Source organism: Lepidochelys kempii, chromosome 25, assembly GCF_965140285.1.
Source record: "Lepidochelys kempii isolate rLepKem1 chromosome 25, rLepKem1.hap1, whole genome shotgun sequence".
In the NCBI taxonomy this organism is placed as follows: Eukaryota; Metazoa; Chordata; order Testudines; family Cheloniidae; genus Lepidochelys; species Lepidochelys kempii.
Genome location: NC_136404.1, coordinates 13,800,848 through 13,827,412, shown reverse-complemented (window position 1 = coordinate 13,827,412; position 26,565 = coordinate 13,800,848). Strand labels below are relative to the sequence as shown.

The window sequence follows — 26,565 nt, the reverse complement described above, 5'->3', positions numbered from 1 at the left end:
GGCGTGTGTGGGCGTGTGCATGTCTGTGTTTGTGTGTGTGCGTACGTGTGTACATGTGTGTGTGTGCACGTTTGCGTGGGCGTGTGCATGCGGGTGTAGGTCTGCATGTGTGCGTGTGTGTGTGTGCATGTTTGTGTGTGTGCGTGTGTATCTGTGTTTGTGCGTACGTGTGTACATATGTGTGTGCATGTCTGCGTGGGCGTGTGCATGCGGGTGTATGTGTTTGTCCGCAAGTGTGTGTGCGTGCGTGCGTGCATATGCATGTTTGCATGTGTGTGTGTGCGTGCATATCTGTGGGGGTGTGTGCGTACGTGTGTACATGCATGTGTGTGTGTGTGCATGTTTGCGTTTGTGTGTGTGTGTGTGCATATCTGTGTGTGCGTGCGTACGTGCGTGTGCACGTTTGCGTGGGCGTGTGCATGCGGGTGTATGTGTTTGTCCGCAAGTGTGTGTGTGCGTGCGTGCATATGCATGTTTGCATGTGTGTGCGTGTGCGTGTGTGCATATCTGTGGGGGGGTGCGTACGTGTGTACATGCATGTGTGTGCGTGTGCATGTTTGTCCGCCTTTGCATGTTTGTGCATGTGTGCGTGCGTATGTGCATGACTGTGCGTGTGTTTGGGATCATGTGTGCCCATGCATGGGGCTGCCTGTTGCCCTGTCCTTGGTGCAGTCACTTGCACACTTCCGACCTTATGTCGCACGCCACCAGGGCTCCTTCCATCCTCTGTTGCACCCCACAAGCTCCCTGTGTGACCCCCCCCCTCCTTCCCTTCAACGTCAGGGACTCCCTGCAACTGCCCCCTCAATCGCCACCTTGTCATTTTACATCCACTTGGCGCTAGTGTGAATGGCTGGGCAAGGGGCAGTGACATGGAAACTCAAGCGTGTGTGTGTGAGAGAAAGAGAGACAGAGAGATGGTGTGCACCACAACTTTCTCAGTTCTAACCTCAGCTCCGCCACTGACCCTGGGCAAGTCCTGTCACCGTGCCTCAGTTTCCCTATCTATAAAAGATGGACTATTCCTCACTTGGGTGACCAGATAGAAAGTGTGAAAAATCGGGATGGGGGTGGGGGGTAATAGGCTCCTATATTTAAAAAAAAGCACTGAATGTCGGGACTGTACCTATAAAATCGGGACATCTGGTCACCCTATTCCTCACCTCACTCGCCCCGGGGAGAGACGTGTGCATGTGAGTGTGTAGCTGTGTCCTGACATCAGTGTGTCGTGTTTACCCCTAACACACACCTGAGTGTTCTGCCTTTTTCACACCAACCACAGCTCTTCTTTGGCTTGTCGTTCCCGTACATTGTGAGGTGGAGATTTGTTTGTGTGCCCAACAGGTGGTGTGAAAATCGGTGCTTATGTTTACACGTGTGAGCGAGACACGGGAGCTGGGGTGGGGGTGGGGGGAGCCTGAGAAGAGAAACTCACCGAACCTAGCACAGAAACACGACACGCAAAACTGAGTTTCTTTTCAGAGACAGGCTCCGGGTCACCCTCCCTGCGCACAAGCCAGCTACACAATTCCAAGTCCCTCCCTCTAGATCCTGAGACTGCTGATGGTGCATAAACTGCCACTTAGATACCTAATACTTACCTATCCTCTCTTACCACTGATCCTGACTCCTCTGCGTTTGAAGGAGGCACTAGAGAGGAAAAGTTGTCCAGTGCTAGCCTGGGACCTCGGAGACCTGAGTTCAATTCTTCACTGACTCCCTTGGGCAAGTCACTTAATCGCTCTGTGCCTCAGTTTCCCCATCTGTTCAATGGGGATGATAGCACTGCCCTACTTCCCAGGGGGGCTATGAGGATAAATACATTAAAGATTGTGAGGTGCTCAGATACTAAGGCGACAGGGGTTATATAAATACCCTGGACAGACAGCTCTGGAGAGGGGGGGAATTGGAAACCGCCAGACCGCTTTGGAGAATCCAGATCAGCATCTGCACATCTGGTGCTGACCCCGTCTGACTCTCTGCACCTTCTGACGCACGGGCCCGACGTCTGAACCCAGGGATGCCCCTTGGCATGGTGGTCTCCGCTGTGACACATTGTGTTTTGCTGGGCCATGCGGAGCCTGTTCCTTCCCAGCAGCAGGAGATGAGCTTCCAGGAGGCCTCTACTGTCCTGTGTTGACAAACATTCTTCTCCCTAATTAGCAGCAGGGAGGGAAACGAGCACAAATATTCCTGGGCTGACCTGACCAGTTTTTTAAGCGCCTAATAGCAGCCCGTGAGTCACAGCTTGTCACCGGGGATATTTCTGCACCATCTGAGACAGAATTATGAGGTCCTGGAGCAGGTCCTGGAATACCGGTACTGCCGGCAGAGTGCAGCCTTGGGTATGGATGTGCTAGTCACACACACACACACACACACACTGCCGGGCATGTGACTTTGGCAACACAAACCCACCTATACGTGTGACTTGCATACGCTGATCAGGTGACTCACGCATACACACGTAGGTACTCACGCACAGACACACACACGCCCGCTGGCCCCGTGGTGCGTAGGCGTCATTTATGTGTGCACCCGCGACTGCTGACCCCTGCCACAAGGACATGCTCATGTGCACACAAACACAACCCTGGGACTGGTGCGTGCCCATGCGAGTGCTGCTCTGTTGTGCACACGGAGTTGCTGGTGGTGCGGCCTCTCATGGTAATTACCACCGGCTGCTGCCTCCATGAAACAACCCCCGTCCAAAAGTCAGTGTGGCAAACCCTGGAGTTCAAGCCGGGTCTTGATGCACCAAACCCAGCAGCGAGTGCTGGGGGATACGGGAAGTCTACAGCCTTGTCCCTCCCAGCTGCAGCTGTCTTTAAACAGGCTTTCTCCCGAGCCAGCCCCCCAGCCCGTAGAGCAACTGCAAAGCCAGCACTGGCCCTGGCTGTGGCCGTGGAGTCCCAGGGCTCGTTCAGCAGGCTCTGGACCCTTTCTGATCCTGGGCACTATTAAGAGATATTGGCCCAAGCGGTGGAGGCTGGTTTCAGCTTCACACCATGCAATATGTAACCTCCACTGATCAGCAGTGACCTTGACCTTGACTCAGGCCACGTCTCCCTGTTGAGTCTGAGCAGCTGGATTGTGGCTTTTGGTGCATCTGGCTTCACTTTGTCTTTTAAAACAGCGGGCTCCCTGCAGTGCCCATTGCAGCCAATGGACATCTTTTCTCTGGCTTGGGATCCAATCCCTAGGGCTGGCGACAGGTCCTGATTGCCAGCCCCAGGGGACTGAAGGCCTCTGTCCAGCAGCAAGAGACGCTTTCCCAGTGCTGCCCTCTGTTGATGGGCCTTGCCCTGACATGCAGGGGAGAGGAAAGAGCGTCTAGGAAGCCCATGCAGGGCTTGATTTCTCAGCTGAGGCTGCCAGCTGGGGTGTCAGCCGCAGTGGGATTCATTGGTGATCCAGGCAGCTGTTCCCTAGGCTCTGCTAGCGGGATGGGAGCAGCCTTGGTCACTACCAACGAGGGCTTGATTGGAAGGGGTGACCCGCCCCATCACCTTCCCAGCCCTATAGAGGGTCACTTTCCTCTCCTGCTCCCTACCCCTACTGTGGTCGCTGTCCGCTGTTCGGATATAGATATTCAGGCCTGTCTGTAAAGGCCAAACTCTAAGAATTTAGGTGTATTCCTGTCACTTAGCTGGTTCTAGAGGTATAAAAGAGAGAATCAAAATCACTGTCTGACTGTATAAGGCCTTTTCTCACTGTGACAGTCTGAGGCCCTGTTCTTAGGCTAAGGACTTTGGCTAAACAGCAGAGGCAGCCGTAAGCTGGGAAGCGACCGGTCAGATCCTCACATTCCAAACTAGTCTCATTGAAATAAGGTGCAATTGGGCTGTGAGGAACACAATCCTGTCCTGATAACGCCCATCGCCTCCAGAGAAAGGGAAGTCCCTCGAAAATGTAACAGGAAACTTAGTTTGATAGCATCCTGTCTGGCAAGAACTCACTTATCAATAGCTGGGATGTGAAATCCCCATTTCTGTGATGTTCCATCATTGTAGTCCCCATTTCCCTACTGTTTGTCTGTACAATCTCTGTCTGGTTCTGTGATTGTTTCTGTCTGCTGTATAATTAATTTTGCTGGGTGTAAACTAATTAAGGTGGTGGGATATAATTGGTTAAATAATCATGTTACAACATGTTAGGATTGGTTAGTTAAATTTCAGTAAAATAGTTAAGGTATACCTAAGCAGAACTCAAGTTTTACTGTATAGTCTGCAGTCAATCAGGAAGTAAGGTGGGGGAATTGGAATCATGTTTTGCTAATGGGGGGAACGGGGACACAGGTGTAAGGCTCTGTGGTGTCAGAGCTGGGAAGGGGGACACTAAGGAAGGAAACTGGAATCATGCTTGCTGGAAGTTCACCCGAATAAACATTGAATTGTTTGCACCTTTGGACTTCGGGTATTGTTGCTCTCTGTTCATGCGAGAAGGACCAGGGAAGGAAGCGGGTGAAGGAATAAGCCCCCTAACATCTTAATGCCGTGACTTGGATACATCGCATCGGATAGGTGAGTGGCAGCCTGTAAGTCCCCCTCCTCAACAGTCCATGCAGCTGCTTGGAGGGGGTATCACGAACTCTCGTGATGGTAGTTGTGGGTTCTGGCAAGCCAGGGTAAAGGATTTTTTGGATAAATGGATAAGGAAGAAACAGGGCCCATACCAGGTGCAGGGGGTCAATCTGGGATGAGATTAAAAAGGAAATGGAGGAAGTGTTAGGGGACCCAGAGGGATGGGGGTGGCTGAGGAGCCCACCCTCCTTGGTATATGGGTAGTGGAAGAAAGTCCCTGCCCATGGGGCCTGGATGCCTTCCGGGGAAAGGAGGCACTTCAGCCCGCTTGTGAGAGGTTTGAAGTAAGGGCAGCATTACGGGAAGCTGCCAGGAATCTTTCAAGTTTGGTGCTGCTTCAGCCAGGGCTGCTGAAGGGCTGTAAATTAGTTAGGGGTGGTTAAAGATGATTTGGCACAACAGGGTTTAAAGTCAAAAGCCGAGTTAACAGACGATCTTTAGAGACAGGAGCTGGGACTTTGTCCTGTGGGAGTGGAGAGAAAGAAGTTTCAAAGTGCAGAATGGCAGGGTTTGCAGGAGCAGGTAACAACCCGCACTCTTCTCCCAGAGCCAGACCTGGGGCTAAGGGTTCCCAACCATTTCAACCCAGGGAGCCTGCTCTTGGCTCAGAGCTAGCTATGTCCTTTCCTTCTTTTCCTTCTTCTTTTTCTCAGTTTACTTAATTTGCTGCTGGTAGCCTCTACTTTAAACTGACCTGACCGGCTTAGTTGGTTTCTTTCCACCTCTTTCCCCACCTCTCCCCCTGCCTTTCCACACTTTTTTGTTTTTCTGAAGTTTTAATGCAGGGTACTTTGGATACTTATGTGAAATGTTTCAGGTTATTTTGGACAAAGTATGAGGGAGGTCTGCTGTATTCCACTGGAATTTTTGGAGTAAAAGATCCATGGGAATCCATGGAGACAAATGTTTTACTGCCTCTTTGAACAGTCTCAGGGTGAAGGCAGCTGTGTGACAATAATTGTACTTCGTGGCTAAGTTGTTACAGCCAAATTGCACGACCTTAAAGAACTAAATGTAGGAGTAAGTGATTTAAAGAAGTGAGTGAAAAGTTACAAATCGCTTTTGCAAAAATTGATAATACAGGGTTTGGAGGAAAGTAAACATTTGGGAGTTGTGGACATGGTGAAAGGTAACTGTTGTGAAGATGTTAAAGAGTAACAGTTGTGTTGTTACAAGAAGGAAGTTTTTCTTTAATGATAAAACCCAGTTCTATAAATGTAACTGTATGTGCAACTCTGTGCAGTCACATTGGATGGAAGCTTGGTAATTAAATTATCCAAGGGGGTCAGGTAGAGTGGCTACTACCACCACTAGGCTTCTGTCCCCAGAAGCCTTTACAGCTGTTCTGAGGGAAAATGGGCCCTTTTCCCACAGAAATGGTCTAAAGGGACTGCTGCCGGCAGCAGGTGGAGAGAGAATCTGAGCAAAATTATTTGACTATTGGGTAATGTAATCAAAATCACTAAAGGAATGTAAGGGGTTTCTATTGGAACGTAACTTGGCTGCCCCTGGTTGTGTCTAGTTGTACAAGATGGGAGTGTAATCGGGTATAGTTGTGTAAAAGAGTAATTCCACTACAAGAAATGTTAGGCAAAAGAGAATTTTGTGTGTCCATAGGAAAAAGAAAGGGAAAAGGGGAGGAATGATGGGAACACTAAGCCTTGGGGTGACTCTAGGGGATCGGACTGTCGCTTTGGTGGGGGGGCATAAAAACTCTGTGGGCATGGGGGAGGCAGTTACACCTTGTGTAAAATTAATATGGCTAATATAATGTTATGAAGGTTAAACTATGGAAGGAATGTGCATTTTCCCAGGACATGTGCAGTGTATATTGGAGAAGGGCTAAAAAAAAAAAAAAAAAAAATGCAAACAAAACATGGTACTTAATTAAAATCCTATTAGGCTCCAAAAGGAGTCACAATAGGTTGTCCTTTCTTTTTCAGATCTCTGTGTGTTCTGGAGCAAGAGATGAAAGTGGAAAGTAATCAGAACTCTGGTGGAAGTGGAATGTTTCCCTTTTAAGACAGTCTCTGAGCTGCTAATAGCTTTGGATCCAAAAGCAAGCTAGAAAACCTCTGTGTAAATGCAAATTACCTAGCTGATGGGCACAAAGGAGCTGCAAATAATGAATACATCTGGTCAGCAAACAAGCTACTAGAAGACTCAGATTATGGCCTTCCAGGAAAGGGAGGTGAAAAAAACAAGTCAAGCTTGAAAATAAGGGGAACAGGTTAACCCTAAGGGGTGTGTGTGTGTACAGCTAAAATCTAAAGCTGTCTCTTAGCTATTACCTGAGAATAAACTTAATGCTTGGTACAGCAGAGAAACTATTGCAAACCTGGTCAGTTGTACAAGAGGGGAAACTGAGGTACACCACCTCATGAATTTCATAAATGACCAGTGAGTGGGGTAATTCACTAGCCTGACTATAGAACAAAATAAGGACAGCCTGGAGGTAATTCTTCTGTTTTTCCTGCAATTAGCAAGGAAATCTGTGAAAGGAAGTGGTATTATTATTAAGCAATAATCTGTCCCCACTAGGGGGTGGTGGAAATTGTTTCTTTTGTTTTTCAGACACTCTACAAGCAAGCTGGCGCCAGTGGAAAAATAACCGAGAATACCACAGATCTATGTTTTGTGTTGTTTGTCTGTGGTGTTTGTCTTGTTGCTAGCATTGTTGTGTTTTAATGAACAAAAACCTCATGACATGAGTGGGGGATGGCTTCAAAAGGCTGACCTTGGGGGGAAGATGTGTATGGGAATGCAAAATGCTCAGCTAGGAGGCCAGCACCTGTGTAATAGCTACCATCGTACCTGGAAATGGAACAGCATCTAAGGTGGTCCCCACAAGCCCTATGGAAATAATGAGAAGGGGAGGAGCTCACTGGGAATCAATGGAGGGGTGTGCAAAATGGTGTAAATCAAGAGAAGATGTTTGGATGTGCCCCTCTCCTATGACTATGGAGGAGCAGGATCAATGATCTATGCAAGGGGTGGACAACTGGGTGTACTGTGTATAAGGTGTTTTGCTGGGAATGTACATCTTACTGGGGGCACAATTACACCAGCCCATTTTGTATGGTTAACTGTACTTGTGTTACGTTGCATATGGAGATAACCTATAAGTAATGTAGTAAGCCCTCCCCACCCTGCAGTGTACTAGACAACCCGGACCCAACCTTCTCGGGCCCTCTCGAATGGGAAGTCCGGAAGACTAATTGGAATAGATGTGGTATGCCCGGACGAGAGAAGGTGCAGGGCACTAGACTACCCAAGGGGCAGTGGGACAAATGGAATATCGACACCTTCCACCTTGAGGCCTGGCCCTGTCAGGAAATGTGTCGCCATATGTCCTATGCTTTTCCAGGGATACCTGCGCAGGAGGATCCCAAAAGAAAAAAAAGGGGTGGAGTGTTAGGATATAGATATTCAGGCCTGTCTGAAAAGGCCAAACTCTTCAGAATTTAGGTGTATTCTTGTCACTTAGCTAATTCTAGAGGTATAAAAGAGAGAATCAAAATCACTGGCTGACTGTATAAGGCCTTTTCTCACTGTGACAGTCTGAGGCCCTGTTCTTAGGCTAAGGACTTTGGCTAAACAGCAGAGGCAGCCGTAAGCTGGGAAGTGACCGGTCAGATCCTCACATTCCAAACTAGTCCCATTGAAATAAGGTGCAATTGGGCTGTGAGGAATACAGTCCTGTCCTGATAACGCCCATCGCCTCCAGAGAAAGGGAAGTCCCTCGAAAATGTAACAGGAAACTTAGTTTGATAGCATCCTGTCTGGCAAAAGAACTCACTTATCAATAGCTGGGATGTGAAATCCCCATTTCTGTGATGTTCCATCATTGTAGTCCCCATTTCCCTACTGTTTGTCTGTACAATCTCTGTCTGTCTGGTTCTGTGATTGTTTCTGTCTGCTGTATGATTAATTTTGCTGGGGGTAAACTAATTAAGAAAAATTGGAAAACGTCCAGCGGAGGGCAACAAAAGTGATAAGCGGACTGGAACACATGATTTATGAGGAGCGGCTGAGGGAACTGGGATTGTTTAGCCTGCGGAAGAGAAGAATGAGGGGGGATTTGATAGCTGCTTTCAACTACCTGAAAGGGGGTTCCAAAGAGGATGGATCTAGACTGTTCTCAGTGGTAGCAGATGACAGAACGAGGAGTAATGGTCTCAAGTTGCAGTGTGGGAGGTTTAGGTTGGATATTAGGAAAAACTTTTTCACTGGGAGGGCGGTGAAGCACTGGAATGGGTTCCCTAGGGAGGTGGTGGAATCTCCTTCCTTAGAAGTTTTTAAGGTCAGGCTTGACAAAGCCCTGGCTGGGATGATTTAGTTGGGGACTGGTCCTGCTTTGAGGAGGGAGTTGGACTAGGGGACCTTCTGAGGTCCCTTCTAGCCCTGATATTCTATGATTCTAAGGTGGTGGGATATAATTGATTAAATAATCATGTTACAATATGTTAGGATTGGTTAGTTAAATTTCAGGAAAATGGTTGGTTAAGGTATAGCTAAGCAGAACTCAAGTTTTACTATATAGTCTGCAATCAATCAGGAAGTAAGGCAGGGAATGGGAACAGGGAATGGGAGTGGGGAAATTGGAATCATGTTTTGCTAAGGGGGGAATGGGAACAGGGATACAGGTAAGGCTCTGTGGTGTCAGAGCTGGAAAGGAGGACACTAAGGAAGGAAACTGGAATCATGCTTCCTGGAAGTTCACCCCCATAAACATTGAATTGTTTGCACCTTTGGACTTTGGGTATTGTTGCTCTCTCTTCATGCGAGAATGACCAGGGAAGTAAGCGGGTGAAGGAATAAGCCCCTAACAGCCGTCTGCCCCCTTCTGTCCAACCGTGGCTTTCGGAGGAGCAGGACAGGGCAGTGAAAAGGGAATGCCAGCACCCTGTGCAGCCTGGCAGCGGGAACCCTCGTGATGGTGAAATGCTGGAGGAGCCCGTGCAATGCCCCTGGGTGCAGCAAATGGGTTGAACAGTGACACCCTGAAATGCAAAACGGTGACCAGGCTAGAAACAGACAAAGAACCAACCATGCGGCACTGGGAATGGACCTCCGTGGGAACCCGCCAGGGCTCCCTGCCCTCCTGATTCCCTACAACAGGTATGATTCTTACCCTAGCTCACCGGCTGACCTCTAAAACAGCAGCCAGAGGATCACAGGCTGCTCCTGAGTACCCGGAATAGGCCTCTTGTCAGCAAACCAGAGCACCCAGGTGAAGTGGGCAGGAAGAGAGTGGGAGAAACTTATTGATCCAGACTGGGGAACTGGCTTCTTGGAGCCTGGGGGCAGGAGAGGAGGGGAAGAAAGATCGACAGATGGGACTAAACTAAGACCCCCAGATCTTGCCACCCCGGATCTTTGGGGCTCAGATCCTCAGGCGAGTGGGGATGGACAGCTAGACAGACAGGATCAGGAGCCAAGCTCTGCAGCCTGTGTCCATCTCTAAGTCAGACAGACCAACTGATCTCGTTGTATCTTTTATGTTATCGCTGGAGATTAAAGGGTCCAAGGTTTGGTTTCCTGTTGGGGCAATAACTCTCCTATAAACTCTCCCTGCTGAGGAGCATTCATCTCCCTCCCTCCTGAGTCGGGCGGTCAGGTAGAAAGGGTGAAAAATTGGGACATTTGTTTTTTTTCTGGGAGAAGGGAAAGTTGCCTATATAAGACAAAGTCCATAATATCAGGACGGTCCCTATAATATGTGGATGTCGGGTCACCCTTATCCCAAGGGACCCAGTACAGCTTTTCTGGCGGGTGCCACGCTGGGGGCTGGGAGGGAGAGGGCAGGGGCCGGGTGAGTTAGGGGCCTGGATCCGGATGATGCAGAAGGTGCTGGGACCTGACATCTCTAGTGATTTTCCCCATGCTAGGGTTTGATGGATCGGTTTCCTTGGCTAAGGAAGGCTCTGGGTCACCAAACAAGAGCGGCTTACCCGTTGCCCGCTGGACAGCAGCTGCAGACGTGGTGTCTATTGCTGGCCCAAAGGAAGACGCTCAACTGGGCTGGGTGGCTCAATGCTCTCCGGGCAGCTTTGGAAACAGAGATTGATTTCCTCCCACCCCAAAATTATCTCTGTGCCAGCCAGGGATTCCTTGCAGCTCTGCTCACCTGCCTGCAATCAGTGTCACCTGCGGCTTCTAGGAGGCCTTCTGAGGGCGCCACCCACTAGCCCCCAGGCTCACCTGCCCACATGAGCATCCTGGGGGTGGGATCAGTGTCCGCCACCCAGCCTTGGGGCCCCACCCCCTGCAGTGTCACTCTGCGCTGGTGTCAGCCATCTGCAGTCTGAGCTGCCTGCAACGGGTGACACCAATATACCCCTCGCTGCACCTGCCTGCTACTGAACTGCCCCCTACTGCACATCGGGTCACCCCCACTGCAAGCTGCCTCCCCCTGCACTCTTTGTAATCAGCATCCCCAGTGTCCCCAGAACTGGCTGCTCAGGGAGACTGAGGTGTCAGGACCCCCCTCCTATGAGCCACCACCAGGACTTGGATGGGCCCCATTGCTGGCTGCAACTCAGGGGCCATCCCCCGAACCCGAAGCCCTGTCGGGTTGGGTTTCCAGACCTGGCAGTTTAACAAGAATTCCAGCCCCGTAAATCTCTCTGCAGCTGTGTCCCCCGTCCCCCATTATATAATGGTTATAAAGGCTAATCTGATCTCTGTGCAGTGCCCAGGCCTTTGCGATCGGACCGGAGTGACCAAACCATGGCTGCCTGGCAGGGGATTGGTCATAAGGTGTGCGTCCTCTTCCCCAAAAAGTGTAACTGGCTTCCACAGAGTCACTCCAGATTTGCACTGGTGTAAAACGCTCAGGGAGAGCAGTCCCCTCTGGCCATCCCTGCCGTTGATGTGACTCCCAGCGTGGGTGGGTGTTGTGTTTTCACAGCCACACCCTGCTGGGTGTTATTCGATAGGTGCCTATGCAGATGCGGAAGCCCATTGCTGATTACTGTTTCTTGCCAATTAGCAAGGAGGCAAACAAGCCCTAATGAAGCTAGGCCACGGGCTCCCATGATGCACCGTAGCCAGCTGGCTGATGGGTGATGCTCGTTCTAGTTCTGCCAACAGCAGCCTGCTCGAAAGGGGTCCTCAGTAGATTTAAGGGTCTTTCGCTAAAGTGCTTCCCTCTGCTGTTCGGGGACATCTCTGTGTGTGAGAAATGGGAGGGGTGCAAAATTCTGGGGTTACTGTGGTCAGAGCAGTGGGCTGGGAGTCAGGACTCCTGGGTTCTGCTCTGAGCTCTTGGAGGGGAGAGGGGTCTAGTGGTTAGAGCAGGGCGGAGGCTGCGCGTTGGGATTCCTAGTTTTTATTCCTAGCTCTGGGAGGGGAGCATGACCATGAATTAACCCCATCTACCTTGGGACAGAAATGCCCCAAGACGTTGGAAGAGCTGTCAAACCTTGTTCTTTAGGACATAATCTGGTCTGTAACTACAAGACCACAGGCTGAGCCCTAAGGTGGGGGGCAGGTTATCTCACATCTGCCTCTTGCATCATTTCTTGCACCTTCCTCTACTGCATCCGGTACTGGCCCCCGTGGCAGGCAGGAGGGTGGACTAGAAGGACCTCGGGTCTGATCCAGTCTGGCAAAGCTGATGGTAGGACATCGGGCGGGGGGGTTGTGTAACCATTAGCCCTTCCCACCCTCCAGCAGGGTAGGTGCTGGCATGCCCCTCTTTCAGCTCCCCAGGGCAGTCCCTGGAGCAGACAGCAGCTCTTGTGTCACTGGAGGTGATGCTGACTCAGCTGAGGAGTGATCCTAATGAGCAAGAGGCCTCACCCCAAGCAGGTGGCATGCAGCGTTCCTGATCCTCTGTCTGCACCGCGGTGGCATTTTCGAGGCTTGCCTTGGCAGGAGTTTATTTGCAGGGAGGATTCTGGTGTCACCCAGGTGGATTGTTCCCCTAGAAATGGCTGGCTCAGAGGAGAGGCCTGTGGAAACCAAGCAGAGAGTGTGGGTGACTGGTCAGAACAGGGGAGCAGGGCAACAGGACTCCTCCTGGGTGCTGTTACTGGCTTGGGGAGAGGAGCGTTGTCTAATGGTTAGAGCAGTGAGGCTGGGAGTCCAGACTCCTGGGTTCTGTCCCTGGATCTGGGAGGGGCATGTAGTCTAATGGGTAGAGCAGTGGGGCTGGGAGTCAGGATTCCTGGAATCTATTCCCAGCTCTGCCAGTGACTCACTAAGCCAGTATGGGCAGGTCGTTTCCCTGTGCCTCAGTTTCCCCATCTGTAAAATGTCTGATAGCTCTGACCTACATCACCAGGAGTTATGATAGTGTAGTATTTGGCTCTCAGAGCTGAGTCAGCTTCATCATCCCTCATTTTTCAGACAGGGAAACTGAGGCCCAAAGAGGGGAAGCAGCTCGCTCAGGGACAGACAGCAAGTTAGTGGCAGAACCCAAAACAAAACCCAGAGCACTCGATTTTCAGCCCGGTGTGCTATGGACTACGCTGCCTCCTCAAGGGTTTGCAAAGTGCTTGGAGATCCTCAAGGCCGATTAAAGCCGATGGGAGTCTGTGGCCCTGGGTAGAGGGAGAGGGTGTGTGCGCCCTCTGCTGGAACAGGGGTAAACTTCCAGCTCTAGATTTAAATACCGGCTTGATATGAGGCCTTGGCAATGCAGAGAGGCGGTGAAGCAGAGGATGGGAAGGGAGAGAAGCAGGGGCTGCCAAGGAGCAGGCTACATGAGCAGAGGGGGCTGGAAGTGGAGGATTTTACAAGCCAGGGGCCCACTCCTGCCCTCTTCCCTTCTCGCTAATGGAACTACAACCCCGGATTTGAACCGAAGCGACCTGCCGAGGGTGCCCGGCGCGACCGCGGGCCGGCCGGGGAGGGTGAGAGCGAAACGAATCAGAGGAGGAGCAGCCCGGGCCGAGGAGGAGGGCGGCTGAGGGGGAGAGGGCAGGATAGCAAGCAGGAACCGTGACTGCCCTGCGAGCAGCACCAGCCATGCCAGGAGCTCTCAAAGCCCCAGGAGGACACAGGGGCAGAGGAGGGCAGGCAGCAGCAGCTGCCATGGGAGAGGGTCACAGGCAGTGCCCTGCGCTCCCAGCGCAGGCCACCAGAGGGCGCCAAAGGGCGGCCCCCGACCCTGCACTGCATCCCGGGAGTTGGAGTCTCCAGCGCCGGAGACAGCCCCGCCTGGTCTGTGCCGCGGCGCGGTGCACGCCGGGACATGTAGTTCCGCGGTGCCCGGGGGTGGGGTCGGGCGGTGAACTACAGCCCCCGGCGGGCGGTGCGGCCGGCGCGTGCGCGGTGGAGCCGGCGGCGAGGAGCGGAGGGACGGAGGGAGGGATGGTGGCCTAGCGTGGACCGGGGCATGTGGCGGGTGCTGAGGCTGCGGGCGGCGCTGCTGGGCCGGGGCCCGGGCTGGCTGCGGGGCCCAGGTAACGGCGGGTCCACACGGAGCGGGGGGGCCGAACCCCCCCGCGCCCCCTCCCCCCCCAACGGGCACGGGGCCGGGGGGGGAGCTGAACCCCCTGCGCCCCCTCCCCCCCCAACGGGCACGGGGCCGGGGGGGGAGCTGAACCCCCCGCGCCCCCTCCCCCCCCAACGGGCCCGGGGCCGGGGGGGGGAGCCGAACCCCCTGCGCCCCCTCCCCCCCCAATGGGCACGGGGCCGGGGGGGGAGCTGAACCCCCCGCGCCCCCTCCCCCCCCAACGGGCACGGGGCCGGGGGGGGAGCTGAACCCCCCGCGCCCCCTCCCCCCCCAACGGGCACGGGGCCGGGGGGGGAGCTGAACCCCCTGCGCCCCCTCCCCCCCCAACGGGCACGGGGCCGGGGGGGGGAGCTGAACCCCCCGCGCCCCCTCCCCCCCAACGGGCACGGGCCGGGGGGGGAGCTGAACCCCCGCGCCCCCTCCCCCCCAACGGGCATGGGCCGGGGGGGGGAGCTGAACCCCCCGCGCCCCCTCCCCCCCAACGGGCACGGGGCCGGGGGGGGGAGCTGAACCCCCCGCGCCCCCTCCCCCCCAACGGGCACGGGGCCGGGGGGGGGAGCTGAACACCCCGCGCCCCCTCCCCCGCTAACGGGCACGGGGCCAGGGGGGGGCTGAGCCCCCTCCCTCCCAGCAGCGTGGTGAAGGTGTGTTCCCAAATCCCAGGTATAGAAGACAATGGGGGCCCCTGAGCCTTTCCCCGTTGCCCCTGCACAGCACCGGGGGGCGGGGGGGGGAATCCCCTCGTTGATAGCCATGCTGGGGACGGGGTGTGTGATCTGCTCCTCGGGGGTCGGGCAGTTGTCAGTCTCCTTTGCACAGTCCCCATAATGGGGAAGGGGCTCCCCTTCCTCTGAAGCAGTAGGGTCCTTTGGGGAGCAGCCCGGGAGGCTGGTTCTCCACTCGGCTGCTGCAGCTGCTGTCCCGTCCCTGTGCTGCTGAGGCTTCTCGATGCCCAGTGGGGCACGTGCATGGACCAGGGGGGCCTCCATGTGCGTGTGTCCGAGCTGTGCCTCCATCCAGCCATGTTCGAAGGGGCATACAGGGAATCACTGAAATGCTGGGCGGGAAGGGACCCCCAGAGGTCATCTCGTGGGCAGAGCAGTGACTCCATCCATCTCTTCCACCTCGCCCTCATTGTCCCTTTTCGCTGCAGGAAGATGGACCATGATGAGAAATTACTCCTCAGCCAGCGCAAAGGAGGAGGCCAGGAGGAGAGGCGCCTGTGGGAGGGCTGAGCTGCTGGAGGGTAAGTCGGAAATGCGGGGGAGAACCAAAGGCATCTGTTCCCATAAGAGTTCCCCCCCCCCTTCCCTCTCCCAGAGCAGTTTGGGTTTCCTGGTGAGTGGGGTTTATGTGCAGACCTGTAGCTTGGGGGAAAATGCCCCTGTGGCAGTGGGAAGGATCCTTCAGCCAACTCCGCCTGCTGGCCGGCCCATACGTTGATGTCAGGTTGGAGGTGTGCTACGTTGCAGGGGTTCTCAGCCTCTTCCCTGCTGTGACCCCAAGTTACAGTGGGGCAAAGTTGGGGAGCCCTCCCATCTAGCCGTAAGGAGGGGGAGGGTGGTTGCAAATGCTCCTCGTAGTGCAGTGGTTCCCAACTGCATGATACGGCGAACCACCAACTGCATTTGGTCTTTTTTTTGTGACCCACCATTACTTATATGCAGCCCCAGCCTTGCAACCCTAATCCTGGCCTGGTGTGGAGGGGAGCCCCCAGGGTGGAGGTTGGAGTTGGAGAGCAAACCTGCCCCTCATTCCCCCTCTGCTTCTCCCACAGCAGCAGCTGCGGGGCTGGGCCTGGCTCCCTGCTCCAGGCATCCTGACCTGGCATGGGGGGTTGTGGTGCCGCTCAGGTTTGGCCTAGCCCCGCAGGCCAAGAGCTGCCACTGCAGGGTGAGTGCAAGGCGGGCTTGCCTAAGTCAGGGCCCAGTGATGGATTAATCTGGCTCTGGATGTGGCAACCTTCTAGCCACCCCCCTGGTAAGGCAGGACCCACTGCTGGGAAACACCGCTCTAGGGGGTCAAGGCTATCTGCCTTTGCCCACTGGGGCACCTTGGCCAAGGCACTTTCCTTCAGTGGGAGTTGGGGATCACACTCGCCTCACCGAGGTGGGGAGGGATAACTCACTCGTGTCAAAGAAGAGTGTCAAGCTAAGAAGCTGGGGTGTGTGGGGAGCGACGAGATGCTTGATTGGTGAGGGAGGGACATGGATGGAAGTCTGTCTGCAGTGACCATGTTCCCTTTAATTCCCTGTTCGCTCTCTGGCGTGTTTTCTCTGGCAGTGCTGGAGGCTCGCGTCAAGCAGCTCCAGGCTGATAACGTCTCGGAGGTGACAGTCGACCGTGTGGACGTTGCCCCGCTGCGGAAGAGCAGCTTCCAGCATCCTGCACCAAGCCCAGCAGGGAAGGAGCCTGCTCCGAAAGTCAGGGATGGGGGCGTCTCCTCTTCCAGGGGCCCGTCCCAGCCCAGCCGCTGGGTTGAAAAGCTGAAAAAGGAGAAATGGATCAAGCATAAGAGACAGTTGAAGCTGGAGCAGAAATTCTCTTCGGCTGCCTCACCCCCTGGTGCAGAACGAACTAGCACGCCAGTCTTGGAGCCATGCAAGGATGCTGGAGCCAAAGAAAGCCAAGGCCGGGCCAAAGCCATTCCCCCAAAGGGAGGGACAAATCCAAAGGTATCCGGCAAATCCAAGACCTTGCGTGAAAGCCCCAGGGCTGCGGTGGCTCCTGCCCGGGGCCCTCCCAAGCTGGGCTCCCCTGCCAGCCCCTGTGCTGAGCAGGGATATGAATGCAGCAGACTGGAGGAATTGCCCGAGATAGGGGAGCTAGAAGGGCCGAAGGTGCAGTGGGAACCCAGGCCGCGGCTGGAAGACAAGGAGGGCAACAAGTATGGGAGCATTCAGCTCCTCATCATGTCCTTCCTGGAGAGCTGCCTCTTCCTCCGCCAGCCCGAGAGGGCCCAGCAGTGCCTGATGTTCTACCACCGCTCCCATGCCAGGAGGAAGCTGCTGGGCATCAAGATGTATGACATCCTCGTGCACGGCTGGGCTAAAAAGGTACCTTATCCCGGTAACCCAGGCTGGTGTGATGGGGCGCTCCTCCTACAGTGGCCGCAGCACACAGATGTTTGAGCTAATGGCGCAAGCTGTAGCTGCCAGCTTTTAGATCCGGAGGTCCCAGGTTCGATCCCTGCAGGGAGCCCAGCCCGGGCATGATTGCATCTCATTTCAGCACGCACCCTTGAGCCAGGCCCACGCGTCTGTTTTGAATAGGAGATGGCGTGTTTCTCAGGGTGGAGTTTTCTGAGCCATTTGATCATATTAATTCATTATTGAAATGGTGCAATCAGGGGGGATTGATTTAAATCATCAAGTGGGAAGCCTCGATTTAAATCATCGATTTTAATCAATTTTTCTGTTTGTACTTCAGTTATTTTCTAAAGAAAGGTGCGTTCTCATTGGTTGATATAACCATTAAAACATTCTAATTGAGAACAAAATAAGAGCCTTGACGCTAGATTTAGTACATCTTTTTGCTACCTAGGTGGGTACGCTATAATGATATACTTCAGAGGAACAGCCGTGTTAGTCTGTATTCGCAAAAAGAAAAGGAGTACTTGTGGCACCTTAGAGACTAACCAATTTATTTGAGCATGAGCTTTCGTGAGCTACAGCTCACTTCATCAGATGTTTACCGTGGAAACTGCAGCAGACTTTATATACACACAGAAATCATGAAACAATACCTCCTCCCACCCCACTGTCCTGCTGGTAATAGCTTATCTAAAGTGATCAACAGGTGGGCCATTTCCAGCACAAATCCAGGTTTTCTCACCCTCCACCCCCCCACACAAATTCACTCTCCTGCTGGTGCTAGCCCATCCAAAGTGACAACTCTTTACATAATCAAGTCGGGCTATTTCCTGCATAGATCAAGGTTTTCTCACATCCCCCCCACCCCCATACACACACAAACTCACTCTCCTGCTGGTAATAGCTCATCTAAACTGACCATTCTCCAGGTTTAAATCCAAGTTAAACCAGAACATCTGGGGGGGGGGGGGGTAGGAAAAAACAAGAGGAAACAGGCTACCTTGCATAATGACTTAGCCACTCCCAGTCTCTATTTAAGCCTAAATTAATAGTATCCAATTTGCAAATGAATTCCAATTCAGCAGTTTCTCGCTGGAGTCTGGATTTGAAGTTTTTTTGTTTTAAGATAGCGACCTTCATGTCTGTGATTGCGTGACCAGAGAGATTGAAGTGTTCTCCGACTGGTTTATGAATGTTATAATTCTTGACATCTGATTTGTGTCCATTTATTCTTTTACGTAGAGACTGTCCAGTTTGACCAATGTACATGGCAGAGGGGCATTGCTGGCACATGATGGCATAGATCACATTGGTGGATGTGCAGGTGAACGAGCCTCTGATAGTGTGGCTGATGTTATTAGGCCCTGTGATGGTGTCCCCTGAATAGATATGTGGGCACAATTGGCAACGGGCTTTGTTGCAAGGATAAGTTCCTGGGTTAGTGGTTCTGTTGTGTGGTATGTGGTTGTTGGTGAGTATTTGCTTCAGGTTGCGGGGCTGTCTGTAGGCAAGGACTGGCCTGTCTCCCAAGACTTGTGAGAGTGTTGGGTCATCCTTTAGGATAGGTTGTAGATCCTTAATAATGCGTTGGAGGGGTTTTAGTTGGGGGCTGAAGGTGACGGCTAGTGGCGTTCTGTTATTTTCTTTGTTAGGCCTGTCCTGTAGTAGGTAACTTCTGGGAACTCTTCTGGCTCTATCAATCTGTTTCTTAAAGATAGTAAAGATAGTAAAGAAACAGATTGATAGAGCCAGAAGAGTTCCCAGAAGTTACCTACTACAGGACAGGCCTAACAAAGAAAATAACAGAACGCCACTAGCCGTCACCTTCAGCCCCCAACTAAAACCCCTCCAACGCATTATTAAGGATCTACAACCTATCCTAAAGGATGACCCAACACTCTCACAAGTCTTGGGAGACAGGCCAGTCCTTGCCTACAGACAGCCCCGCAACCTGAAGCAAATACTCACCAACAACCACATACCACACAACAGAACCACTAACCCAGGAACTTATCCTTGCAACAAAGCCCGTTGCCAATTGTGCCCACATATCTATTCAGGGGACACCATCACAGGGCCTAATAACATCAGCCACACTATCAGAGGCTCGTTCACCTGCACATCCACCAATGTGATCTATGCCATCATGTGCCAGCAATGCCCCTCTGCCATGTACATTGGTCAAACTGGACAGTCTCTACGTAAAAGAATAAATGGACACAAATCAGATGTCAAGAATTATAACATTCATAAACCAGTCGGAGAACACTTCAATCTCTCTGGTCACGCAATCACAGACATGAAGGTCGCTATCTTAAAACAAAAAAACTTCAAATCCAGACTCCAGCGAGAAACTGCTGAATTGGAATTCATTTGCAAATTGGATACTATTAATTTAGGCTTAAATAGAGACTGGGAGTGGCTAAGTCATTATGCAAGGTAGCCTGTTTCCTCTTGTTTTTTCCTACCCCCCCCCCCCAGATGTTCTGGTTTAACTTGGATTTAAACCTGGAGAATGGTCAGTTTAGATGAGCTATTACCAGCAGGAGAGTGAGTTTGTGTGTGTATGGGGGTGGGGGGGATGTGAGAAAACCTTGATCTATGCAGGAAATAGCCCGACTTGATTATGTAAAGAGTTGTCACTTTGGATGGGCTAGCACCAGCAGGAGAGTGAATTTGTGTGGGGGGGTGGAGGGTGAGAAAACCTGGATTTGTGCTGGAAATGGCCCACCTGTTGATCACTTTAGATAAGCTATTACCAGCAGGACAGTGGGGTGGGAGGAGGTATTGTTTCATGATTTCTGTGTGTATATAAAGTCTGCTGCAGTTTCCACGGTAAACATCTGATGAAGTGAGCTGTAGCTCACGAAAGCTCATGCTCAAATAAATTGGTTAGTCTCTAAGGTGCCACAAGTACTCCTTTTCTTATAATGATATACGTTTATCTAATCAATTATATCACATATTTTCAGATTCTTATTAATTAATTGTATGTTTTTAGTATGTTAGAAAAGTGATCCATTGCTTATTTACTAGATAATCAACTTTTTGCTGATGATTTGTGTCAAGCTGCATTAGGATGATAACTGAAATTTAATTAAACACACACAACAGCATATCAAATTTATTTTCATTAAACAAAACAAGCCCTTAATACAGGATATGACTTATTGTGCCATATTTTTAAAGCTTGACCAAAAACGTTAGATGTTTCCCCCCTACTTTTTTCTTTATATAGAAAAGCAGCCTTTCACTCAAAATTTCTGATAGAGGCTCATGGATTTAGCATATTTATTTCCTATTTAAATATTTTAAGAGATTATAATAAGTTCAGGCCTTAACATATTTTGTATTAAATTCAGATTTAATTTTAAACAGGTTTATTTTTAAAAAGAAAACAATTTAAATAGCAAAATCAAAAAAATTCAACAGACTCCAATGAGAGACTGCTGAATTGGAATTAATTTGCAAACTGGACACAATTAACTTAGGCTTGAATAGAGACTGGGAGTGGATGGGTCATTACACAAAGTAAAACTATTTCCCCATGTTTACCCCCCCCCCCAGCCCACTGTTCCTCAGATGTTCTTGTCAACTCCTGGAAATGGCCCACCTTGATTATCACCCCCCCCCCCCCCCCCGCTCTCCTGCTGGTAATAGCTCACCTTAAGTGAAAGAAAAGGAGGACTTGTGGCACCTTAGAGACGAACCAATTTATTTGAGCATAAGCTTTCGTGAGCTACAGCTCACTTCATCGGATGCATCGGATGAAGTGAGCTGTAGCTCACGAAAGCTTATGCTCAAATAAATTGGTTAGTCTCTAAGGTGCCACAAGTCCTCCTTTTCTTTTTGCGAATACAGACTAACACGGCTGCTACTCTGAAACCTGTCGTTTAGACAGTTGACAAGAAGGTGTGAGGGTACGTAACTTAAGGAAATAGATTCAGTCTGTGTAATGACCCAGCCGCTCCCAGTCTCTATTCAAACCCAAGTTAATGGTATCTAGTTCGCATATTAATTCAAGCTCAGCAGTTTCTCGTTGGAGTCTGTTTTTGAAGCTTTTCTGTTGCAAAATCGGCACCCTTAGGTCTTTTACTGAGTGGCCACAGAGGTTGAAGTGTTCCGGAATTTAGCCCTGATGGGAAGGAGCGGCTTGCCAGCTGTGGGGACTGGGTCCTTGGTGCTGGTACAGCATGGGGAGTGGCAGATTGCGTGCCTCCCACACACAGCCACTCAATGTGTCTCAGCTCTGGCTGGACTGGAAGGCGTGAGGGGGAACAGGGGCTCCAATGCCCTTTCAGTCTGTCACCACTGGGGCCAGAATGAGGCCAGTTGGGATGGTGGTTTGTGGGTTGCTGCCAGTTGTAATGCCCACTGGGACTAGTCTGAGACCCACCACACTTGGCTCATGCAGGGCCCCTCGGAGCCATTCGATGGTGGAACCATTCAGTGCCTGGGTTCAGAACAAATCAGGTTTAATCTGGAAGAGAAATGGAGGGGCTTGGAGCTTGAATTGATCCCTCTCCCTTCTCTTCTCAGGGCTCCTTGAACCAGATTGGCCGGCTCTTCTTCATGCTGGAGGAAGCTGGCCTGAAGCCCAATCTCAGCTGCTACGCAGCCGCTCTGGAGTGCCTGGGCCGCGCTCGAGCCCCCGCCACGGTCATCCAAAGGTAACTGGCCGGGTGTGCCCGGCGTGCTATGTAAATAACAACACTGCCTCTCCCTTTTCCACTGCTTCCCCTGGCTCGCTAACGGCTCGGGGAGCTGCGTGGGATGAGTGGGGGAGGCCTGCCTTCTCTGTGGAAATGCAGATTTCGGGGTTGTAGCGAGCTGTGCTGTGGGGTTCCCATTGAACCAGTGGGCATGGGCGGGCTGGGACATGTCCTCCCAACCTGCCGCGGGGGGACGTGCAGCTCCGTATCTCACAGTGCGGCACTGAACGGGAAGCAGAGCGCGGTGGCAGTGGGATGGGACGTTGTGCAGGTGCTCAGGAGGGGAGCCAAGAGAAGGAGGCACACAAATCTCAAGCCCCTGTATTAGTCCGTGCTAGGAACAGTCTCTCTGGAGCTGCTGGGGGATGGGAGGTTGGAAAGCAGTGAGCCTCTGCAAACAGCTGGATCTCCCGCCCTCCATGCATTCATGGGCAGCTCCGTAGACTCCACTCAGAGCCTCTGCCTCTGGGATGAGCCGCTGTCCTGCTGGGTCTGTCTAGGTGCATTCCTCCAGGGCTTTCTCTAGTTAAAGTCTCTTGTTAGCCATGTCTCGGCAGGTGAGGGTGACCCTGCCATCTCCCCCGGTTGCTGCTCCACCATCTCTCAATGGCATTTGTGTGCTCTTTCTCCTGGTTGCTATGGATCGGTGCCAGAAGCTGTTGTTAGCCCCAGGATATCAGTCCTCGGGATGACGGGCGTGGCTTAACAAGGATTCGTGGTTGAAAATTAGTATGTGGGAAGCACTGGATATGAGTCAAGGCAGCACGAAAGAGCTCTTAAAAATAATAAATAGTGTTTTTTTATTAAAAGAGTCTGAATCCAGGTGAATTTCTGTGGCGGGATGTCTGTCACCTGCCTCAAAATGGGGCCGTTGATAGCTTCCTTGCAGTTCTCTTTGCATGCTTCTTGTGACTCAGTGACTTTATGGCAGTCTGTATGTTCTTGGCCATCTTGCGTGTGGCAGACGCCTCTTGTTAACTTGTCCTGGGTCACCTGTTCAGAGCTCAATTGTGTTGATTTCTTGCCTGCACAAATCTATAAAAACATTTGCATGTCCCTTTGCCTCTGAGCATGTCCTTCCCCTCCTTCTCCCCCCCAAAAAAGATTCAGAATGGACCATCCTGTATTCAGGACTGTGTGGTTTAATGGGTAGAGTTTAATGGACTGGAGACGTGGCTTCTATTCCCAGCTCGACCACTGAGCTGCTGGATGGCCTTGTTCCATCTAACATCTCTTGTCTATTTAGACTGTAAGCGCTTTGGGGCAGGGACTGTCTCAACTCTGGGTCTGTAGGGTGCCTAGTGTGATAGAAGCCCCAACCAAGATCAGGGCCCTAGGTGCTACTGTAATACAGGTAGTAATTAGATATTTCCAGTGTACCTTTTGTGGATCACTCGCTGTAGTGGGGTGTTTATTGGCCAGCTTTGGAGAAAAGAGGTCACAGTGACTTGCACTGGTGTAAAATCTTCCATCATGGAGGATCCCAAAGTGCCTACAGTCTTTACGTACAGCGCCACTGAAATGCAATCACTTCTGGGGAGGAGTGTGGCAGCCAGGTGCACAACACGCTGCACTGGGAGGAGTTTTGGCAAAGGGTGCTGATGTAAAATGCCTTGGGATCTTTCCTGCTCTCACAGGACAAGGCAGGACCTCAGTTTTCCAGGTGATTGGCTTCACTTGCAGTCAGAGTTGAGGTTAGGACAGGGAACACGCCGCAGTTCTCCCAGCAGCACCATTCATCCACCGTTCATCAGCCTCTGCAATGAGCTTGCCTGTCCTCGCTCAAGGTCAGCTGTCTACAAATCTCCCTGCCTGTCATGTGCTGTGTAATGCTTGGGGGGCCACCAGATGGCACTCTGAGCCTGCAGCTTTGTCTGCACTCTGCCTTGCTGGTGTCCCAGAAATCTTGGTGGCTTTAAATTGTGGCTCTCAGACTCCAGGATTGTAGCTACTATGAGCAGCAGTGACTGTTTAACCTTGGGAGCCGAAGGGCTCCGTGTACGGGAGAGATTCTGATGCCAGGGCTCTGGGTGGCTGCAGAAGAATCCCCAGGCATGGCAGCACGGGAATGGAGATGGTTCTAACCCAAACCACTGGGTTCGCCTCCTTAAGTCTATGCAGCAGCTGGCTTTTATTCAGTATTGTGGTGGCCTGAGTTATGCCCACAGCACCCCCAGGCTATTGTCCAGATAGCTCGATGGTAAACCCACAGTCCGACCTGCTCTGCATGAGCATCAAAGATCCCACGGTGCTTATGAAAGAATAGTATCCAGTGTGCTGGTTGGCTGCTGCTTTCCACCCCAGAGCAGGCTGCCTTTCAGCACCCTCTATGCAAGCACTTGCCTCTGCCCTTCTAACAGGCATGGGAGGAGCTGAGCCTAGGGCTGCAACATGGATATTCAAGTAGCTTCCCTTTGTCCCTCCCCTTTGATCTCATGACTCCATTGCAACCCAACCTCATGGGTTTGGAATAGGCTGAAATTCCCTGGCCCTCGGTCACACTGACAGCTGTCCCACTGCCATCCTTCAGTTACACGCTCTCTGCCCTCTACCAGATGCCACCCGTCTGCAGCGTGGCTGGGAGCGAGCTCTGACGAGATGTGATACGAGGCATGTGTTGGAAGCAGGCTCCAAGGTAACAGTGGGATTTGCCTGCTTTGCTGTTAGAGTAGGAGAAGGATCCTCCAAGGGAGGAAGGGGCATATTCAACTCAAGCCCTTGGTCCTTTAACTCCATTTTCCAGCCTCTGCTACTTCAGAATGACAGGTGGATGCATGAGTTTGGAGGTGATGAGACCTAGAGATTTTGGGGCTTCAGTTCTCTCTCCTCCCAAGCTTGCAGTTGGCCCTGTAACCCCACTAGGTCAGGCTGTGACTTCGTTGCATCTCTCCGGCTAATCAGGGTTAGGACTTGCTTGGGAGACCCTGCGAGAAAAATCCAGAGCGCTGCAGGAAATGGTGCTAGTTCACTAGGAGACGCGCTGCCCATGGAGCCAGTGGCACCTGGCTTTGCAGCTTGCGAGGTCTCCTGTCAGATGGGACATAAAACCCAGGACCTGACTGCTCGTGTGATCTTGAATGGTCAGAGCAGGTGTGTTAGCCCCAGTCGATTTCCGACATGGGTACATGAGCTGTGCCTCTGCCTGGCTTCAGATCCACTGTCCACCTCTTGTGCTAGGCTGCTGTATGCCGTTAAACAATTGCCGTGCCCCAACACAGCAGCTGGATTTCAGTAATTGGTGATGTATCTCTTCACTTACGTAGGGCTGAATCCTGGGCCAGTGGGATTGTAGGTGTGGGGCACCTCTCAAGGTTTGACCCCTCATAGGTTTCCAAAGTGCCTTGTGGACAGTGCTGGGTAAACCAACACAGCAGAGCTGGAATGTGCTTGGCAAGGGCGGTGGGTCCTGCTGCAGGGACGAAGCCCCATGCATGGCAATCAGGCCTTCGTATTTCCAGGCAGCATCCCGAAGCTTCGCCGTAGGAGCTAGGTCTCTCTGCTCAGCTCTTCACGCATGGAACATGAAGGTTAGGGTGGATGCAGAGCAGGGACAGTAATGGATGTCATAGAATCATAGAATATCAGGGTTGGAAGGGACCTCAGGAGGTCATCTAGTCCAACCCTCTGCTCAAAGCAGGACCAATCCCCAACTAAATCATCCCAGCCAGGGCTTTGTCAAGCCTGACCTTAAAAACTTCTAAGGAAGGAGATTCCACCACCTCCCTAGGTAACACATTCCAGTGTTTCACCGCCCTCTTAGTGAAAAAGTTTCCTAATGTCCAACCTAAACCTCCCCCACTGCAACTTGAGACCATTACTCCTTGTTCTGTCACCAGCTACCACTGAGAACAGTCTAGATCCATCCTCTTTGGAACCCCCTTTCAGGTAGTTGAAAGCAGCTATCAAATCCCCCCTCATTCTTCTCTTCCGCAGACTAAACAATCCCAGTTCCCTCAGCCTCTCCTCATAAGTCATGTGTTCCAGACCCCTAATCATTTTTGTTGCCCTCCGCTGGATGCTTTCCAATTTTTCCACATCCTTCTTGTTGCGTGGGGCCCAAAACTGGACACAGTACTCCAGATGAGGCCTCACCAATGTCGAATAGAGGGGAACGATCACGTCCCTCGATCTGCTGGCAATGCCCCTACTTATACATCCCAAAATGCCATTGGCCTTCTTGGCAACAAGGGTGCACTGTTGACTCATATCCAACTTCTCGTCCACTGTCACCCCTAGGTCCTTTTCTGCAGAACTGCTGCCGAGCCATTCGGTCCCTAGTCTGTAGCGGTGCATGGGATTCTTCCGTCCTAAGTGCAGGACTCTGCACTTGTCCTTGTTGAACCTTATCAGATTTCTTTTGGCCCAATCCTCTAATTTGTCTAGGTCCCTCTGTATCCTATCCCTACCCTCCAGCATATCTACCGCTCCTCCCAGTTTAGTGTCATCTGCAAACTTGCTGAGGGTGCAATCCACACCATCCTCCAGATCATTTATGAAGATATTGAACAAAATCGGCCCCAGGACCAACCCTTGGGGCACTCCACTTGATACCGGCTGCCAATTAGACATGGAGCCATTGATCGCTACCCGTTGAGCCCGACAATCTAGCCAACTTTCTATCCACCTTACAGTCCATTCATCCAGCCCATACTACTTTAACTTGCTGGCAAGAATACTGTGGGAGACCGTGTCAAAAGCTTTGCTAAAGTCAA

The 26,565-nt window shown here is 52.0% G+C and overlaps 1 protein-coding gene across 5 annotated transcripts in view; it reads left to right on the top strand.

Annotated features, from left to right (window-relative positions):
• Positions 1 to 5,029: 5,029 nt before the first annotated feature.
• POLRMT (RNA polymerase mitochondrial) overlaps positions 5,030 to 26,565 on the top strand; it is a 44,553-nt gene continuing 23,017 nt past the window's right edge. The window contains exons 1-6 of one of the 5 annotated variants that reach the window (XM_073324547.2): positions 5,030 to 5,105; positions 6,527 to 6,774; positions 7,158 to 9,704; positions 15,203 to 15,295; positions 16,333 to 17,105; positions 21,681 to 21,811. In XM_073324547.2, coding sequence (XP_073180648.1) covers positions 15,214 to 15,295; positions 16,333 to 17,105; positions 21,681 to 21,811 — 986 coding nt within the window. In that variant the 5' untranslated portion in view covers positions 5,030 to 5,105; positions 6,527 to 6,774; positions 7,158 to 9,704; positions 15,203 to 15,213. Of the gene's footprint in view, positions 5,106 to 5,525; positions 5,621 to 6,526; positions 9,705 to 13,835; positions 13,997 to 15,202; positions 15,296 to 16,332; positions 17,106 to 21,680; positions 21,812 to 26,565 lie in introns of those variants that run through there. The other 4 variants (XM_073324545.2, XM_073324546.2, XM_073324548.2 and 1 more) reach the window with 4 other exon arrangements.